The sequence below is a fragment of the Venustampulla echinocandica genome (assembly GCF_003357145.1).
Source record: "Venustampulla echinocandica strain BP 5553 chromosome Unknown scaffold_5, whole genome shotgun sequence".
Taxonomy (NCBI): Eukaryota; Fungi; Ascomycota; class Leotiomycetes; order Helotiales; family Pleuroascaceae; genus Venustampulla; species Venustampulla echinocandica.
Genome location: NW_022474210.1, coordinates 1,180,121 through 1,200,175, shown reverse-complemented (window position 1 = coordinate 1,200,175; position 20,055 = coordinate 1,180,121). Strand labels below are relative to the sequence as shown.

Sequence of the window (20,055 nt, the reverse complement as noted above, 5' to 3'; positions counted from 1 at the left end):
TATTGCAGGCATATTTACAAGGCTCAAGAGGCTTCTTGGCTAAACTGAGTATGAATAGGAGGAAGGGAGAGGGAAGGGGGGATGATGAGGAAGATAGGGGGTTGGAGGTAGTTGTGGATTGGGCGGCTGGGTAGGAAGTCTCTTGAATCTGCAGTTTTTCTTAAGGAAACCAGAGTAGATAGAGTTCTACTTCCCGCCACGACCCAATTAGAATCCTAGATAACTTTTCCTGCAATGGGGATAGTCAGGCGGCGCGGTTACCGCAACAGCAGACGTCAAGGTCATCCCCAGCATCGAACTTGTTCACTATCTACTTGAAGATACCTGCTCTGCCAAACAATTCTGCTTCCAAAAAACTTCATAAGGCCCTCGCTACCTTGATTCCCCGCCGCGACATCCGCATGCACCCATTCACTCTTTCCCTCATATCCCAAGTCGCTGAACTCCCCAACATCCAGTGTCCTGAGGAGCTCTTCAGCTACCAGCGTAGCAAGACTTCACCCTCTGTACCCAGGCAACACATAGAGCGTTGCTCTACCTCCGTCGACACTTATATATCCCCATGCTACGAATCCATCTTCATCGCTCACAATCCCCACATTTGCTAGTGGCTTGAGTGTTGAGGGATGGCGTGGAATAGAGGAGGTAGATACTACGATATCAACCTGATCTTCAGACACTCGCGCCACCTCATAGCCTTCGCGAGAAGCGCATCGCTTCTTGCTCCTTCCATCGCCACTTGAGATCCTAGATGAGAGGCTATAGTCTTGGTGGAAATTACCCACAGATTCCATATCAAAATATACGAGATAGCACCATCTACGCTTCCATACAGCAAGAACTGGGGACTTTAGGTGACGGGGGGCAATGAAGATTATGGGGTGCTTGCAACCGGTTGTATGGAGGATTGCTATCGGGGAGATGTTTCTCTAGTATACGGACGAAGATGGTGAGCGCTAGTCCTTGGGGATATCGGTGGATCGAGGGGTTTCAGTCGTTGCGGTGTCGCCATCGCCATGGGCCATCGCGGGGCAGACTTGGGGGTTTGAAGTTACTTCGTAGATCGATCTTGTTCTGATCAGTCGATAGGACTCTATGAGTATGTTGATAACTAAAACAGGAAGTACGTTATGCAGCGATTCAGCGTCGAACGGGGCTGCGACCTGTCACCAGGTTCAAATCGTGCCATACGGGATACAGTTTCATCGATCTTGCCGATGTATAAAGGGGCCCATCATCCATCATCTATTTGCTCGATAGATGCTAGGACCATACCTACTAAAAGCTGATTACCTATACTTAACGTACAGACAGTGCCAATGTGAGCTCTTAGCTTCGGCAAAGTACTGCTCCATGGGCATAATGACTCTTCGCACCCCTCGGAATGCTTATTAAACAGTTCTTTGATAACGCTTGAAGAAAGTCTAGCAAAAGGCCTTCCTTGTAGTCATTAAATCATTTCTCATAGACATCGATGAACACTAAGCTAAAAATTATATATCCATATATACGACCGTCCGCCATTACTCGGGTCGTAAACAAATAATTAACTCAAAGCATCTTAAGAACCAGGTGCCCTATCCAGGATCCTAACATATAATGCAGGAAACAAACCTGTCTTTCCCATATAAGTCCCATACCACCACTCGGCATTAACCTCCTTGCACTCCCTGATCTCCGCTCCCTTCGGAAACATCAACTCGTCATCAACGCCCGGTGCAGGGTACCAGCTCCATCGAGCAAAACATGACATGCCGACGCCTCCATCGGTTGGGAAGTCGTTGTCGATAGCTAAATCTAGGACGTTGATTGGTGAGGTATCCATGACATTCTTAGTGACGAGCTTAACATGTTTTTCATCCTCCCAGCTCCATTTCTGAAGATCGGAATAATCGCTGGAATTATACGGTTCCTCTTTAAGCATGCGACCACCGACAAGATCCTGTGCAATCGACCTACGTTGACCTCCTCGATTATCTTCAAACCCTAAAACGACCATGCGATGCCCTTGTAGACATCTACGCCAGCCTTTAATGCCGTTTTCAGCGCTGACACGACGAGAAGTCACGAGCTTTGGGTAGCAGGTTGTGCAGATGTCGTAGTCTCCGGGCAGCGTATTAGGTGTTTTACTTGTGCAAGAGAAGCAGTGATATCGTGTCTTAGATGGCTGAATAGGATGATGGCAGATATCGCATTGCACAGAGAATGTCAGAGGTTTGAAGCGTCCAATATCTAGCACCCCAGGTCCCGTAAGAATCGTGGCCGATGAAGGCATTTGCTGAGCGCGAGTTGGCGATAGCGGTGGAGAATCGGACTCTGGCGGCTTGAAGGTTAACGGTAAGAGAGGGTGTGTACAGCATTCCCCTCGGTTTACACAAAGGTTGCAGAACCCCCAATCACCTTCGTTGCAGAAATCGCAGCGCCAGTAGCACTCGTTTGCCCAGGCGAGGCAGTTTGCACAGAATGTGCCGCTCTGCAGCCGTTTTTGAGGGTCTTCGGTAGTGAGGGTCTTTCGGCCATCAGCTCCCCCAGGCGAAATTTTAGGTGGTATATAGCGAGATGCTATGAGCATGTGAGGTTTTTCAGCATTAGGAGGTAAATCTCCCGACTGGGTCAGCGCCTCCCACCTCGACCATGCAGCGTAGCCAAACCCAAACCAATGCAGACAGCCCTTCCCAGACCGGAAACATGAAAGACAAATATTATAATTTTCGCCACGACAGATGCCGCAATTGTAGTGAAGTTCATACTCGATGTGAACCTTAGAACACCGAGCGCAAGTCAAAGAAGGTTCGGGGTAGAGGGGGGCACGGCTCCGTGATACCATAGAGGACGAGGATGTTGGTCTTGAACCGCTTGATAACGCCATCGCCCTGTCAGAGAGCGATGTTCGTGGAGCATGACTTGGGGACAGCGGTGCAGGCATCAACGATTGCTCGCCTGGCGAGTGTAACGAGGCCGAAGAAGGTATTGATGCAGGAACGAAGATCTCAGCAGGGGGTGCTCGCCGAGTTTGTGATATCGATGCTGTTGCAGGCTGTTGCAATCGAGGACTTGTACGCATTCGTGGGCTGGAATTCGGCTGTGTTTGTGATTCGCGGGATTCCAGTTCAGAAGCTGTCCCTACACTACCATGCTGACGGTTTGTTTCTGTGCTAGTTCTCAAGCCTGATGTGATTGTAGGGCGTGAAGTCCCCAGGTCCATGGAACCGGATCTTATGCTCAAATCAGTTTGTGACCGTGCTGCTGGTCTTGTCTGGGCTTGTGTGCCTATAACATGGGCGGTTGAGCTTCGACTACCGCTAGTTGTTCTTCTCCTCCGCCGTTCCTCACTGGGCTGGACTTCAAGGTGAGCAGCATGGGCAGCACTGATAGATGTTGGCGGTCTGCTCGGCCCATCAGTGTCACTAACAGCACTGGAATTCCTGGTGTGTGTCCGCCTTCTTGGCGTTCGGCCACTATCATCACCAGATGTTTCCCTCGATTCCGGGGCAGAACTTCGAGCTTGCCGCCTCCGGTCATTAGACCTCTGCCTTTCACGCTGTTCCCTAGATCTCTCGCTTTGCCTTCTTCTGAATGCCTCAGCTATCCTTTCACTAATTTGGTCCTCCTGGCTAACATCAATATTTTCCAAGTCTATTCCATCTAGGAGCCCTTCTTCTCTAATCTGGCGCAAGATCTCCTCCTCCATCTCTTGAGAATCGATATCGGACGAGCTAATCAATGACCGTAAAGATGATTGATGTTCGATTTGCCTTGCTGCCGTGCGGCTCGTTTCTTCATGTCTTCTTCTCGCCTCTTCATTGTTCCTTCGTCGTCTTCGCTCTGTTCCCGACTCTGTGTCGGATCGAGGATCATCCCTAGTTCCTCTTCGCCCAGAATCTGCTTCTCTCCGTCGCTGTCTGTCCCTATCATCCCCGCTTCTGCTGTCCCGACTATGCTCACGACTAGAGTCTCGTCTTGACGGGCGTAATCTTGCCTCCTCCCTTCTCCTACGCTCCCTCCTTGCGTCCGAAGATTCCACACCCACCTCTCTCAGACTCAAATCCCTAACTTCTTCCATGAGTCTCCGGTCTTCATCATCCACCCTTCTCTCCCTTATAGACTTATCCTTAGCCTCAACTTTTGGTATTACATCCTCCCCGGGCGTGTATTTCTTCTTCAGTTCGGATTTCTCCTCATCGGTCTTGCCCTTGCTCGGATTCGCCACGAGGAACATCTCCAACAGTGTTGTAACCCTCGCATCATGTCGCGAAGCGCGGACCGGCGCTCGACATGACGGGCATGTATACGGCGTAGAGCCTGCGGGGAGTGAGTTTGGAGAGTTGCGCGCCGCGGTGAGCTGCCAGTTGAACCACTCTTTCAAACATGAGCCGCAGAAAGTATGGAGACAGTCGAGGAGGGTGAGGGGTTGATAGAGCACTTCGGTGCAGATCTAGTGGCGCAACATCGTATCAGTATAGTGCCACGAGCCATGATTCTCTCTCCCTAAGGTCCCAAATAAACTCAGTGAAATTGCAACAAGATCTCCCGTCGCAAACATGCCCTGTCGCATCTGATCGCAGCCGCAGTGCTCGCCTGCCCTTGACCTTGACCTTGACGCCAGCCTTATGTATCTTTGGTTTTAGGGCCCAAACTTACAGAGCAGGTTAGTTCCTTCTCTAAATCGAGACCACGAATCTCCGACTCCATGGCCACGTATTTCGTGCCTCTGCAATTCGACGGTTCAGAGTTTTTGGAGCGAAGCCAGAATTGGGGCAGTGGAATCGAGTTGGGTACTTCATACAGGGCTGGAAGGTTGCTGTGGCGCTCGTACAGGTTGGGCGCTGAGTGTGCACTACTGCACGCAGGGCTGACGATACGATGGTTGACAAGTCAGAAATACGAGATAATTTGTAAATTGGGGCAAATTATTATACGGAAATCCAAGGATATTGCTTGCTAAATACATAAAGATCTCGTTCTCTCCTTTGAGAGAGAGTAATGTAGAATGCGCAGATGTTGGTGTGGTTTTGAATTTGTCATGTGGTATGAAAGATTAAGATCGGTGTCTAAGTTTATTGGCTATTGGTTACAAGCAATAAATTTCCCCTTAAATTCGCCTCATTTACACTAATATCATATATTATATTTAGGTGCTCATTAATTCATACTAGAAAGACGTGTCTTCCTCAAGCTATTTTTCATTTTCCTCCTGATTTTAACCCTAAGATCGGCGTATTAGCCGACGAGTTCTCCAAAGAAATTATGATCGAGGATATATCTTTGGAAAGTAGATCTCAAGAGGAGAGCCACTATTAAGAGCCACAAGTCCCCGATTCGGGTTTGCAACCCGTACCACAATACCCGGAGGTGGACCCGCAAAACCCATACTGTGAGCAGCAGTTTCCAAAGGTAGACCCTTGACAAGTAACTGTACTAGAACATGAACCATCCGTACTAATGGACTGAGGTGGTGCGCCAGATCCGCAGCTTCCTGATGCCGGCTGACAACCTGTACCACAATATGCGGTAGTGGAACCGCAATACCCATGCGAGGAGCAGCAATTTCCAAAAGTAGAACCCTGGCAAGTAACTGTGCTAGAACATGAACCATCTGTACTCACGGACTGGGTGGGTGTTGTATTGGAGCCGCAATTTCCTGACGCCGGTTGACAACCTGTACCACAATATGCGGAAGTGGAACCGCAATAGCTGTGCTCAGAGCAGCAGTTTCCGAACGTAGAGCCGAGACAAGTTACACTAGCCGAGCAACTCCCGTCAGTGCTAACAGTCTGTGTTGGGTCTGTGGGTGGTGTACCGGAATCTGTTGAGCGATACCAGTTGGCGGAAGGATCCCCCAAGCATTCGCCAACGGTCACAGACTTGTACCCGTGCTGGGTCATAGATGCCAGGATATAATCAGTGAGGTTATACACCGTCTGGAAGTGGATGTCATGCTCGATCTCCAAGAAGTTGTCGGTTTGGCTGTTGGAGGGGTTGATCGCTGTGTCCCAGATATTCTTTGAATTCTGGATCAGGTTTACGTCGTCGTTCAGGTAGCCGGCTGTGTCAAGGTCGAAATCTACGAAAATATAGTTAGATAAATAGACTTTCAAATACATTTCAGAATACTAACATGTCACATGATATCCAAGTGTTGCCAAACGCGAGCCACATGTGGCATCGCATTGAGAATAAGGTGGCCTGTGGTATGCGTTAGTTATACACATTTCCTTGATCTGCTAGTCTGGGCAGTACCTCATATAGGTTGGGAAATAGCCCAGGATATTCCTGAATGCCATTTCATTATAAATTATTTGGTTATTAAAAGTCGTTTCGTCCACAGATGTCAAACTTTGATGGGACCACGTGTGTGATGCTACTTGATGGCCTTCTGCAACCATGCGCTAGAAGGTAGATTAGTCATGGTTACATTCTGCAAACTGGGGAGGAAAATAGTACCTTGATTAGATTCGACCATTGGGCAGTGCTGTCGATGGGGCCTGGCAGAAGATTAGTTGTGTGGTTTTTTCCCTAAAAAAAAGGTTCATTTACCTTTTCCAAGATTGTTTCCAGCTAAGTTTACATTAGTAACATTCCCAAGGCAATCTAGGTAGGAACATACTGATGAAAAATGTTGCTTTTGCATTATGAGTCTTGAGCTTGTCAAGAAGGTCCGAGGTATAAATATATGGACCATCATCGAAAGTGAAAGCAATATCTAAAATAAGTTAGCACAAGAAGCCAGTCCTTCTATTAAATAGGGAATAGTATACCTCCAGGCACAACGCAGTCATAAATTCCACCACCGCCGTAGGGTACATTGCCGATTTTCGGTCGTGCAATGTTGGCTGTGGAGGTCCCGGCAGGTTTCTGATTCCCATCACATGCAGGGCCATAATCCAATTGACAATCGGGAGCGGCGCAGTACTCTGTGCCCAGGCCACAGTACCTAGTAAAACTGGTAAGGACAGTACATATATGATAGAAGGATATGAGTTACCCAGCAGGTGAACAACAGTTTGTGGCACATTTTCCAAAACCGGGACCACATCTCCCATTCGAATCCTGCCTTTCCTCCAAGGTTTCCGCTTTTACTGGTTGTCTCTTTTCCGCCTGGACAGTTGCTTCCAACGGGTGCGGCAGGGCATTCCGAGCTTTCATTTCGGAAAGCAACTTCCTGGCGCCCATAAACTTCGGTAAACCAGCATTGCCATCTCCAGATTCCGAGTGAGCGGCAGTGGCAGAGATAAGACTCCCCAGTACGAAAGCGGCGGTAATCTTCATTCTGAATTGACGATGTGATTGAAACTCAAAGCATTCGTTTATCTCGCGGAGGCAGTAATACAATATCTAAATACAGCACACGAGTGCACGTCAACGAGTATGTATAACCTTTGAGTGATTTTCAACCCAATAAACGAGAGTGGTGCAGGAAAGAATAAAAGCAGCAGATCAGTTGTATACTTATACAAAAAGTCTGACCGGAGCATGTGGGTACTGTTGATACTATAACGCAACGCATAAGAAAACAAAACAAAGAATTAGGTCCATGGGTAATGGATGCGGGGACGAAACCTAGCCAACCGCAACAACCGACAGCCTTGATCATCTTGGGACCAGGAGAAGCTGCATGACATGCAGCGATATCAGCTGTACTAACAGCAATATTGTAGGTAAGATATCGCCAGGGGGCGTTCTAACACGAGGGTTGGCATTTCGTTCGCCAGTCAGGGCTTTGAACCTGCTTCCAGCTGGGTCATCAGAGTGCTATGACGGAGGTTTACTGCGGGCCGACCATGCGCTATAGGTTACCTTGACGCATGTCCCGTACAGAGCGAGACAGCCATATGCGTGTCTCATAAACCGCGTGATATCGAGGGAGATCTTCCGCGAGGTTGCTGGGTCGGACAACTGTACCTCGTATCTCACATAGTGTGCGTCTGCGGTGGCAGGTCTTCGGGAATCTCTGCCGCTCCACCTTCAATGTAGGATGTAGGACCATATTCCTCCACGTAGAATGGTCTATTTTCGTGTGGCTTCAGTCGCGCTCGGCCTTCCCTGTTTTTAGGCCATCCTGCAGATGCGAAGAAGTTCTTCCAAGCGAAATAGCACACACCCGGCAAAAGCATGAAATCAACAAACCAGGATAGTTGATGGGCATTGAACGCCCCCATTAAAAGGTGGGTACGCTGAAGCTCGCTTTCGACGGTATATCCTATCGCATTAAACATCGTCAACATCGTGAAAGATGCACAGATGCAGCAGCGAGTCTATTCCAGATCTTCCCGGGCCGAGCCGATACGAAAGTCGTGTGGTTTGCCGAGGCTAAAAATAGAAGTCACTCGCCTCCCTCGCTTGAAACAAAGTCTCAGATAACATTCCAGGTTGGGTCGAGCTGCACGTCTTGGAAAGCAATTTGCTCTGGCAGGATGAGATTCAATTTAGTCGAAGTCCTTGTCGTGTCTGACCCGACGGTGACACCAAGGGACCGCACTCGCTATCGCCAAAGGCACCCGCTCCCATCGAGTCCCATGTGCCACTCGTGGTGCCCGTAACGGCGATAATGTCCGCTGCATATTCGTTATTTGTCGTCGTTCGGATGGTTAGGAGTGGCCGGCTGGTGGTATTAATATGAGTACCTACGGAGCACTAGATCCAACCGCCCCCAAATTGCGAAGGGTTATGGCTGAAGAAAGCCTCATCATCCCATTTATCAACGGTCGTTTCGGGAGTAACCAGAGGCGAATACTATGTCAGTTACAATAACAAATATGTGTGGTAACTAAATGAAATAGCAAGAGTTATTAAGCAAGCTATTCCGGAAGGATAGAAAGGTACGGAGAGAAGTGAAGTAAGTGCCTCACTATGGGCAACGAAAAGCGGCATACCACTCGTTCATACTCAGGCTTTATTAATGTACGGCACCTAAATGTCATAGATACATTAAAAGATCATTAGGAACAACTCCAAAAGTTTCAGAGATTAGTAGAGCAAGATTGGTAGTGCCGCTTGTTTTGTCCGCCACGAGATAATAGCCAGGATGATGCTGGCCAGTCCTTGATAACTTGTCAAAGCCACATTCCTCTCCTCATTGGGCATGTATTGGGTGGCAATACATCGTATTCCAATTTTCTTATGCCTACAAAAATGAAATTGGTGGCTGTAGTTGCGGTAACGCTGTCACCAAACAGCCTACAAAATAGAGGAATAACCCAAGTGGTGTTCCCCTCAAAAGCAAAATTCTAGACACTTTTATTGCCGTTGTTACAGCTGCACTTCTCGGAGGACAGCATGGGTACCGATTTGTGCCGTCCTTGCTGCAGGAACGAAACGCTACTCGTTTGGTGTGGTAGCCAATACCGTTTATTTGCTACGTGCAGTGCCGACGTCGTGCTCCTACGCTACATATTACCTTACACCACTCTTCTCCTTCTATTGAAAATATTGAATGTATTGCATGTAGATCTTCATGATGGCAATAATTTTCTGCCAGAGGTGGTTTTCAGAACTCCGATCCGGAATATAAGGACGTGCGCTATAGGTCGATATGTCGGAATCAAACCAAGTGTAGCGAATGGTACTACCGCTATTCCGAATATCTACAGCAAAAAGATCCAGTTATAATCAATCCTCATAGTTACCATCGGGAAGAGTTAGGACGACCTATCTCCGTATTCTGCTTCGCCCGCGATTATACTACTGGTGTTTCGACTGTGCCAAGCTACTTTAAGGTGCGGCTCTTTCCTATGGAATGGCCTTATCAATGTAGATGATGATGATGATGGTCAAAAGGCAATTTTAGATTGTGGGTGATGGTGATGGCGAGAACCACATTGTGAGACTGAATTACAAACAGAAAGGAAAGAAAGATGAACTATGAAGCTGAGTTGTTACTTAACTTTACCTACAACCCTGTCTAGCTCTCTATGATTACAGTACTTCGTATATGCACGAATTGTTTGCTTTTAAACCTCATTATCTTGCTTTTACTTTTCAAACCTTTCGCTCTACTGCAGCTATTAAAACACGTCACAGTAGCATATTTGTTGGTTCCTACATTGGGAATATGTATACATGGCGCTGGTTCCATGACAAGTTGTGTCTATATGTTGTTTCTATATGTTGTTTCTATATGTTGTTTCTATATGTTGTTTCTATATNTCTATATGTTGTTTCTATATGTTGTTTCTATATGTTGTTTCTATATGTTGTTTCTATATTTATCTTAATTAGGGGGCCTTATATAAGGTGTTGTTGTTAGAAGGAAAGGGATATCAAAATTCACAGGACAACCAAATATTGAATATCTCTAGCACCAAGTGAGTTGCAAATTATTCATGAGTATCGACCAAGAAAGCAAAAAGGATTCACCTATCCTTATAGGTATTATTTACCGCACTCCTTGCCATATCATTAACATTCCAGAAGGAAGTCGCTTTCGTACTTTGACTATCCACTGACAGCCCTCTAGGCTCTACCCTTACGCAGTGTTGGTAACAGTACGTATGGGTATGGGTGTGCGGTAGGCCATGACGCATAATTCAACAAGAGATGGCCGCTATATTGCTGTGTATAAGTGATCTCCCCTTCCCCATAGCTTTATCTCCCTTAGTTCCAGGAGCCAGAGAGGATGACATTCCAACTGCCGGGCTCTCACCTTAGGGTAAGGTTTAGTTTCACGCAGTCGATTCATCATACAACCAAGACAGCCAAGGTCGACTTTGGGGTTCTTTGGAGTTGGCTAACATAGCCAACATATAACCATAATATATAGGGTATCTAATAAATAAACAGAATAAGTACAATTCATCTCTCGTCCTCATCATCAGGTCGTCGTGAAAGATTTCTTTTCGTGATAGCGAAATATACCACACACTCAATGAGATCAAGGCCCCCAACCTAGAAACTCAATGCAAAAGCCAATCCACGCCTCTTGTCACCGTGTAGAAATGGGGAGAGAGGACGACCAGTCCATAGGATCACAGCAACAGCATAACTTTGCACACGCAGACAAGGAGCAAAGATTGCTAGCCGCCAACTCCTCGGTCTGGGCAAGCCAACGCTATTTCTCCATGCACGCCTCCTTCGCCGTTAGTTACCCACCACCCATAGTATCGCCAGTCGTGCTCGCCCTTGGAGTACTCGGTGAACTCGCCGGAAGCTCATCAGGGAAAGGCTTCCTCCCCACCAGCACCCTAACATTAAATCCCAGTCCCTTCGCCTTCTCATGATCCAGGGCCATAGCCTTCACGCCCGTGGCAATAATCCCACATATCCTTCTCACCTCCTCAGGATCCCATCCAAGGACCTCAGTCAGGGGCCGTAAACATAGGGCTTCCAAACCACAAAGCTGTGCTACGAGGAAGTGTTTCCCCGCCTGTCGCTCCCCCGGGTCATCCGACCAACTGCCCATTGGGATCATCGTGGTACTCGTCGAAATATCTACGAAGCCTAGCTCCGCCAAAAATTTTGGCTCCAGATGCGTATAGGACCGTGGACGGCCTCCTATTCGCGTTGCTTCTGCGATAGCTGCCAAAAATTTATCAATCTCCAGCTCCTTATCAAAATGCGTCATTAGCGTTTGATGATCATCAAAGTCAAAAACCTCGACCCATCCTCCCGGTTTGAGGTGTTGGTATGTCTCGGAGTATATATATCTCCAGTCCTTGAACGCACCCAGCATAGCGCGAAAATGTATCAAGTCAAATTCATCCTTCGGCCACGTCCAGCCTCCTTCCTCTTCAGCATCGTCGATCTCAAAGTATACGTTAAGCGGTACTGCACTTGGCTGTATTTTTGCGATATCGGTACCAATTACTTCGGCTTCGGGGTACTCGTCGCCCATGGCCATGGCCCAATCTCCTGTGCCGGTGCCAATGTCTAATATCTTCCGAGGGTTGGTAAGGGGGACCATGGTGAGTTTCTGGTCGAATAGGTGGAAGTAGACGGAGTGGAGCATTTGTGAGCGGACTTGCTCTTCTTCGTCGTTAGGCATGTAGTAATTTTTGCAGTAGCGGCGACCGTGGATGTTTATGTATACAATGTCAGAGTCGTAGAGCGATTGTGTCGAGTTCCTAAGGTTCGTTATTAACAATCTTCATAAGTTCTCTGAGATACGCCGGCAGGTAGCCACTTACATGGTATCATTGTCGCCCCGCGGGTGGCGAAAGACGGTCCTCGCAGCAGCGTATGGGCTATAAGCGTGCTCAGAGCTCCCATCATGCCATCCTTCACTGGTCTCTCTGTTCCTCATGGCGGCATCCTCGTGCCCCCCATCGTCGTGCTGGTCTACCGCCAGAGGTGGATTGGTAGACATATCTCGAGGGGCGGGATATTCTTTTTATCCCTGCTAAAATGTTTGTCCTCTAAAGCCGGTTCTATCATACAAATCTAGTCACTTTTACTCCCAAGAAGTTGGAATATAAAGCTCGTCTCAAAGTATCAAGGCTAGCCAAGAGAGCGTTTAGCATGCCACGACAGCACACGGAGAGGCGGATGGGGGATCTCTAGTAGCTAGCTGACCTGGCTAGAAGATCAGAGTGCAACCATGCAGGCGCCCTGCGGTCTGCGGGTCTGGTGGGAGCAGCATGAGGACGAAAATAAGAGGGCGTAAAGTAGCGGAAGGGGAGGGGGTACTTGGGGAAGGTGGAGCCAGGCGGTGGAAGAGGAACGCAATAAAAGAGTTAATAAGGAAGCTACTTTGTCCTACGTAATGGGATAGTTCACTACCTACGGAGTGAGATACGGTGGAATCGACGGCTACATCCTACTGGCACAACCGGGATGGCGGCGTTGCTAGCGGAATACTAGTGCCGCGCCAGATCCATGCTCCCGGGAAACGGGTACGGTGCAACTCGAGGTGCTCCGTACCTCCGTATGGAGTTGCAGTACGTATATACAGTACATGTAGGTACATGTATAGCACATGTATAGTACGTAGTACTTTGCAGGAAGCTGGAAGCTGGAAAGTCAAAGCGCTTGGGAACCCCAAGAAGCCAAGGATTCTTTGGCTTCTCTGACCGACTCCGTTCCTTTCATGGCCAGTAAACATTTGCAACCAGACAGCCGGAGCCAATCCCAAGTGCGGCCCGCCCCCGGACAACGCGGGGCCTGCGGGAACCTTCTTGGGTCGGGACTACTCCGTAATTGCTGGAATAATACTAATGATATGAGATGAGATGAGATGATATATCTTCAAATTAAAGGGAACCAACTCCACCTAATCCCACCTATCTCCACCGTCACAACAATCACAGCAGTCGTATCCTTCGTATCCCCACAAACAAAGGGGCGGGTAGCGGCGTCCACTCCACGATCACCTTTGGCAGCCCGGGCGAACTGGAGCACGCTTCCAAGCTTCCGGTTTGGTATGTATTATTGCTAACGCCCTAGAGTCCATATCCGTAAGAATAAGTACGACGTACAGTTACGGAGTGCCGCACTTTAAACGTCCTCGAGTTGAAAAGCCTGGGCCTAACATCAAGACCTTCGATTCTCCAACCAGAACCCTGGGTTCCCAGAGAGTTTTCTCCGAATCCCCGTCTCACCCAGCCTCCTCCGCCCTCCTGTGCAGCATCGAGTGTCGAATATCCAGCACCCAGCTCACCGGCATCTGGAACCGAGCGTCGGGAAGGGACGAATCCCCGTCTCCGAATTGGCGGTGCATCTCAGGTTTTCCTGCTCATCTATTCGCCGATCCGCCCAGGCGTACGGGTTGGAAGGATTCCCAGCATTCCGGCCGTGGTGCCCAGTTGCCGTGCAGTCTGCAAGCCCACATGCGGTCCATGACAAATTGGATCCAAAGCCGTGCACCCCTAAACAGATGAAAGAAAACCTTCAAGTCGAGCAGAAGCGCTCCAAACGGAAAACACAACCTGCATGTTGTTGCATAACGACCGAGCATTTCATCCTCTAGACTCGGCGCTCGCTGCAGTCGCAGTAACCTGCTGGTTTCAGCTTGCTCCTGGCTATTTTCTGCAGCTGCCGAAGCTTTGGTGCCCGTCTGTTCATCGAAGTCGTCTGATTTTGCTGCGCGCTGATTGAGTGTTTCCCTTAGCTTGTTTCGAGCCCACTGGTACACGTACCATGCTGCTCGGGATCGCCGGTCGGGAAGCCCAAGTTCCTGGAATGAGGCTTCAACGCATCTTGAGGATATTTTTCGAGGGTTTCCACAGATACATGGCAGTACAGCACTTCACAAGATCCCGACGGCCTGACCGTTAGCCTTGGGTTACAAGTTACAACAGCTGGTCAAGCATTGGCGTTTGCAGGCACAGCAGTAGTACGAGAAACTCCCTCATTCGGTGCTGTCGGGGAACTTCGTAATAGGCTCTTATCCGTTCGTTGTCTGATCCCAAATTCCCAATCCTCCTCCGACCCCTACATGCCGTGCCGGATGAACTGGGACCGACATGGTGGCGGTACTGGGAATAGATGTTCTAGAGCTCAGGTGGGCCAAGGCATCAACACCGTCCAACGTTCCAAGACCCTATAGGGCCTATACTTCGTAGGTGCATACCACAACCCCATTTTCCGGAAGAGAGTGACGCTGGCCGGCCATGCAGACCGGCCTCTAACGTCAAGGTGCGATGTTACGCTACTCGTATTGACGCAAGATATGGGGGTAGTGGGGCATGAAACGAATCCTAGAGAATCCATCCTCAGGACGCAGGAAAGGAGCAAGAAGGGACGGAAGGATTCATTCGAGGTTTGAAGTTCAAAATTATTTGCATGTGGGTTCCATCTGTGTCCACTGTCGGGCGTCCATCTGATCCCATCACAAGACGCCTGTGGGCCATATTATAACAGGTGTCAATATGGTACTGTATCAGCGTACTATTTTCCCAACGCGGTGTCTCCTACGGATTGCAGCCTCGTTCTTTAGATTAGAACCGAATGCACATCCTTCCCTATCCCCACGGTGTTGCATGTTTGATCCCAGAGGTTCTGGAGCTGGACCCTAGAGTAGCACTTGATCTCTGAATTGTTACCACCAGCGTCGGATGTCAAGTGCTTCACTGGCTAGATTTAAGTTCTATGTTGGTGCTGCGTCTAGTCATAAATTTCCCCTGTTTGGCCTGCAGGTTAGAAGAGCTACACTCCTGGTGGTTCTCTTCCGTTCCCGGAGGCGGCTGTAGTCGAGATGTTGGGAAAAGCCATTGCTAGACAACCTATCGTTAGTTATTCCCTCAACGCATTTCTGGGTTGGCTTGCCGCCAGGAAAAGCCAATTCTTTAGGTCAGATTAGTACTCTGGCCACAACTCAATATCTCCGGTGTTACCACACGCCCGCGGACAACTACTCATGCATGTGTTATTTTGCTTTTGGGTTGTCAGTGGGTTCAGCAGTTTCCGCCTTATACATTGGCAGCGCAAAGCCACGTTTGTAGTTCTTATCGGACAGAATGGACCTTTGCATAGGCGTAAGGGTCGATCATGACCTTTACTTGGCCTTAGTGCCAAGTCTTACATAGTTGTCACTATTGCCATCGGTCACCGTCATCACTGTTGGAGATCCGCTAGTAGGCGTACTGAACTTTGTTCGAGCCTTGTTCTTACTGAGCGCATTGCCAGAAATCCCTACCTGGGTGCACCATAGCGGTATGCAGAAGGTGGGTTGCATATTACTCTCTCAGCGAGCCGTCACGAATGGATACTCTATATACTACCAAGCAATTCAATAGGAATGAATGCAGTCAGGTCCCCCACAGCTGCAGACTAGAATTTCGAAGCCGACCGAGATCTCAAGATCCTATTCCAACTCGTACGATTAAACCGGTAGCTCTTGAACGACTAGTTTGACGTGCGATGGGTACTCTTGCACGCTACCAACAATGTGTTATAATATCGTCTTCGCACCTTCAGAATATTACTTCATGGATGTATGCAGGCAAGGCTACCGGCGGTCCCAGCGTTAGAATAATCCAGTGTCAGCCTTCGCCACGCACTCAGCTCACTACCGTAGTCTGGTGGGTATACTTTTCCATGCCAACTACCTCATCTCTCTACGACAACGCAGGCTATTGCGAGCTTGTGAGCTCAGTTAAGGAGATCTCGGCTCATGAGTTGAAATGGAGCATCCCTATCAGGCACCGGCAACATGAAGCAATCGGCCTACCCCTAGCGTTGTGTTATATCGGAGCTATTGGATATATCAGTGAAATCTAGGACGCGGGAATTGATCCAATAGCTCTAGCTCTAAGGAGATAATGTACTCTGTAGTCCGCTCCAAGAGCCTGTCCGTTATAGAGGGGCATGTTTCCGAGCTTTGGGATGCATGCTACACCCATAGCGAATTGGTTTTCACAGTTGGCTACTTCTTCACCACGGCCTAGCTATGGAATTTGTATATTCCAATGGCCGTAGCGTCTTTCGGTTGGGATGCAACACTGAGGATGGAAATCTCAACAGCTGGCGGGTTGTTTGAAACCTAGCATGGCACTTGTGGCTCAGGGGACAATCGGTCACAGCATCTCCAGTAATAGATGGTCCAGTTGTGCCCTATTTTTCTTTTCGATATGCTATATTTTCTAGGATGATTTCATGTTATAGGACATTTCTAGCTTATTAAAACATCATGATATCACACCACATAAGTAATACTGAACACCACAAATCAAGTATTGTATCAATAGTTAAACTAAGAGCTGCATCAACGGCGGAATCTACAGGCTGTTTGGTCCTGTTTGTTTGAGATGTACAAAATGATTGAATACTATGTGACTGGACGACAAGTTCACCATCATTAACGCGATGCACGTAGCCCTATATCCAATGCCAGAATCCGTGTTTAATATCATTTGGAATAGTCCCACATTATGGGAGTACGTGTAGATCCTAATAGGAAGTGACGTCTACGGAATGCCTAATTCGGTCGAGACCTTTAGATGAAGATTAATTGTACATTTTATTTGCGGGCTCTACAGACTCTCTTTGATCATACCTCACTACCAAGAAGTCTTTCTCGAACGAGCGGCATTTACTTAAGATCGCTTTTATTTGTTTTACCTCGTTTCGAGTCCATGTAAAGGTACCTTTGGAGTTTTATCAATTAGGCTACACCTGTAGTTGCGAACTGGCCTGTACAGGACAATCAGTGCCCCAAATTGCCTTCATAGACGACATAGCCAACCCATGCCCGAATTGATTGACGCTTCTCGGCTCTTGTGCCAGAGTCTAGAGGGAATCATCTAGGTGCGGAGGTTAGTCAATAGGACCGATCAACTGTACTTTTCTCAGGTCCTTACACTCAACCGAGATGAAGATAGCACGCCCAAATTAGTATCAAAAATAAGAAGGCACAGACTTACCTCCTACACGCTAATGATTTCTAAAAAAAATTCATTGTATTTCCTCCCTTTACGAATTGAGTTTCCTAACCGTTATTTTACTTTGCTCCCGAGAGAGAGCCATAGGATACCGATTAATAGACGAGGGATAACTTTGTTCTAGTGATTTTGTCTACCAAACCTTCCAAATATCTCGTTATTTGACGGCATGTTGAATCATTGATCCGCTAGGTCTGATCTCTATATCTCTACGGTATGTATTCCCTAGTTTGGGAGGCAGTTTTCTAAGCCCAAGGATACTTCGCATACGTTCTATTCGGTTGAGTAGTTCGAGGATACCTCTGACTATTTTTCCTATTTATCCCTTATGGAAGAAGTCTTTCAGTTTTTAGCTTAACGTGGCTTTGATTGTTTAGTTTTGATCCTTTTCAACCGGGGGCTAAAAATGCTCTCCTTCTCTGCTGTAAACCGACTGGCTTGCATATCGCCGTCCATTGGTGCCTTTTCATGTCCAAATATGAGCATTCTCTGGTACCCTGATTAAACTCTGCTCGATACAAGGCAATATATGTGGCCAGTTATCAAGCTAACAGCATGGAGGATATCGTTTGGACATCTCCGAAGGCCTTCCAATACCTTCCTGTTGCTAATAACAAAGATTTAGCAAAGTGAGACTATTAATTTGTTTGGATTGGTGTTGAACACCACATAAGGTAAAGTCATGGAATCGTAGGCCATCTCACCTAGTTTGAGTCAACGAGAATAAGCAAAGGTTGTAGAGGCAATCCGGTTGGCCGTATAGTCAAATATTCCAAGTATGATCTTTAGCAGCTCAATAATCTGTTTAACTCCTGCCTCTAATGCGGGGGAGTACAAAATACTTCAAGACAAACTTGATGAGGAGCATGGAAGTAGATATAGATCTAGAGTCGGCATCATGGTCCCGTACAAAAGAAGAACCTTGAAGTTCTGAAGGTCATTCGCACTTCGCCAAACCACCTCTTTCCACCCGCCTCTATTCCCCTTGGATACCAATCTCCTGCATGACCCTTCCCTATGGATAGAAGGCGGGCTGTAAACAGATAAGGCATGCAACGGCACTGTAATAATGGATTAAACGATATCTAGTTTATGTGATGTTTTGTCTAAGCACCCCTACGCCCTTGTTTGATGAGCTCTTTCGAAGCAAACATAGAGAAATGCTAAGATTGATAACAAGAGACAAGTAAATCCTAACTACATGGTATGAGAGGTGTTACTAACCTGTCTCCTAGCATGCTTTCAATAGATGAGATGTCGTATATGGTATATCATGTTTTAATGCATCCTGTTTAGATAAATAGCAAGACCTAGCCCGAATATGCCGCAACGCCCAATCCAGTCCCAATCTCCCATGCAAATGGCAGTATCTGAAGACATTAAACATACACACACACAAGTCGCAAAGCCCTGCAACGATTTTGAACATATCAGAAACAATGCCCCTATCGTCGACCTATTATTCTGGACCCTTGATGATTTTACCCTCCTTATTATCCCCCTCACACCGTTCTCTCTCAAGCTTCATCGGCATGATAATAGCCAGCTCGGGGCAGTACTCGAAGTTCTTCTTCCGGCGAGTAGGGTTCTTCCATACATCGTCGGCGAGCTGCTCGCCGCCTCCTCGGACATGGAACCCCATTGGCTTCTCGTGCCAGACATCCTCGACAGCGAATTGCTTCTCCTCCTCAGTACTGGAGACCTTTGCTCCGGGGAGAAGCACCATGCGCTTGCCGAACCATTCGTCTTCGGGCTCCGTGTCGTTGTATCGTGACTGGAAACCCAATACCCTTTTCACTGCAGAAAGCCTGCGAAGTGATAATCCGCCATTCCCTGAGAATCTGTCCTCGGCATTCCTACCAATTAGCAAGTCAGACCTCGAGTTCCAAACAGACGTTTTAAGACTTGAATTAGATAGGGGGCTTGGGAGGAAACTGACCTTGGGGCGCCAGCCCAATCGTAGTCTAACCAGTTATTCAGCGAATCGTCCGAATTCGCACATAAAATGCTATCCGCCTCGAACTTGAGGAGCCATTCCACGTCCGGCAGAAATTCGTCGTAGAATCGCTTGTCCGTCATGAGGCGGAAGACAGCCTCCTTGCTGTCCAACTTCCACGGCTTGGGGGCTATCACGATATCCAGTTTCCCATTCGCTTCGTGGTATTGAGTCGCAAAACTGCGAGACACGCTGACAGCACTCTTGTTCGTTCCGAGGAACATGAATCTCCAATCTGGAGGAACGACGGCCATCATATGGAGGAGCTGGGGGACGAGGTGAGGGAGTGGGCGGCCTTCGATAAACAGTGCCACCTTGGAGGCATTGAATTGTTTCTTCGGATCGTAATCCGGGTTCCAGTCGACCTTAACCGCTGGCAGATGCTCGAGTGCATCGTGATACTTCTCGGCCGCCAGATGCTTAACGGTGTCTTTGTAGTGAGGTATGATATGCGCGATGACCCAGCTGAGAGTGAACAACTCCGTTAGTCTCGCTGTTCGCGCCCTGCAGACAATCCAAGCGGACAAAAGACTTACACGAATACCAGCGACAGTCCCAATAGTATCCGCGTCCTGTTGATGACGAAGATTTTTTGAAGCAGCGAGCTGGATCCCCCGATGGCGGTCGTCATCGTGGCCCAACTGATCAAGGGCCGTTGCGACGGCTGACGCGCGGACAGTTGGTGGAGGGAGGAAACGAGGAGGGACAGGAATAGGAACAAAGGAAACTTAAACTCTCGAATGGGTG

General features: G+C 48.1%; 3 protein-coding genes across 3 annotated transcripts; all 3 read right to left on the bottom strand.

Moving 5' to 3' along the window:
- Positions 1 to 1,561: 1,561 nt before the first annotated feature.
- Positions 1,562 to 8,225, bottom strand: BP5553_07306 (uncharacterized protein; the record flags this gene model as incomplete). Its single annotated transcript, XM_032015929.1, has 13 exons — positions 1,562 to 4,435; positions 4,642 to 4,809; positions 5,339 to 5,564; positions 5,611 to 6,064; positions 6,119 to 6,186; positions 6,241 to 6,389; positions 6,445 to 6,485; positions 6,538 to 6,558; positions 6,608 to 6,703; positions 6,759 to 6,934; positions 6,986 to 7,270; positions 7,646 to 7,726; positions 7,915 to 8,225. 13 exons carry the CDS (start codon positions 8,223 to 8,225, stop codon positions 1,562 to 1,564), a joined length of 4,950 nt encoding a protein of 1,649 aa, XP_031868198.1.
- Positions 8,226 to 11,080: 2,855 nt separating this feature from the next.
- BP5553_07305 (putative Demethylmenaquinone methyltransferase) lies at positions 11,081 to 12,301 on the bottom strand (the record flags this gene model as incomplete). Its single annotated transcript, XM_032015928.1, has 2 exons — positions 11,081 to 12,059; positions 12,123 to 12,301. The coding sequence occupies 2 exons, from the start codon at positions 12,299 to 12,301 to the stop codon at positions 11,081 to 11,083; spliced, it is 1,158 nt and encodes a 385-aa protein (XP_031868197.1).
- A 6,470-nt stretch (positions 12,302 to 18,771) lies between these two features.
- BP5553_07304 (Uncharacterized protein) lies at positions 18,772 to 19,939 on the bottom strand (the record flags this gene model as incomplete). The annotated part of the gene is made up of 3 exons (XM_032015927.1): positions 18,772 to 19,168; positions 19,252 to 19,812; positions 19,845 to 19,939. 3 exons carry the CDS (start codon positions 19,937 to 19,939, stop codon positions 18,772 to 18,774), a joined length of 1,053 nt encoding a protein of 350 aa, XP_031868196.1.
- Positions 19,940 to 20,055: the final 116 nt, after the last annotated feature.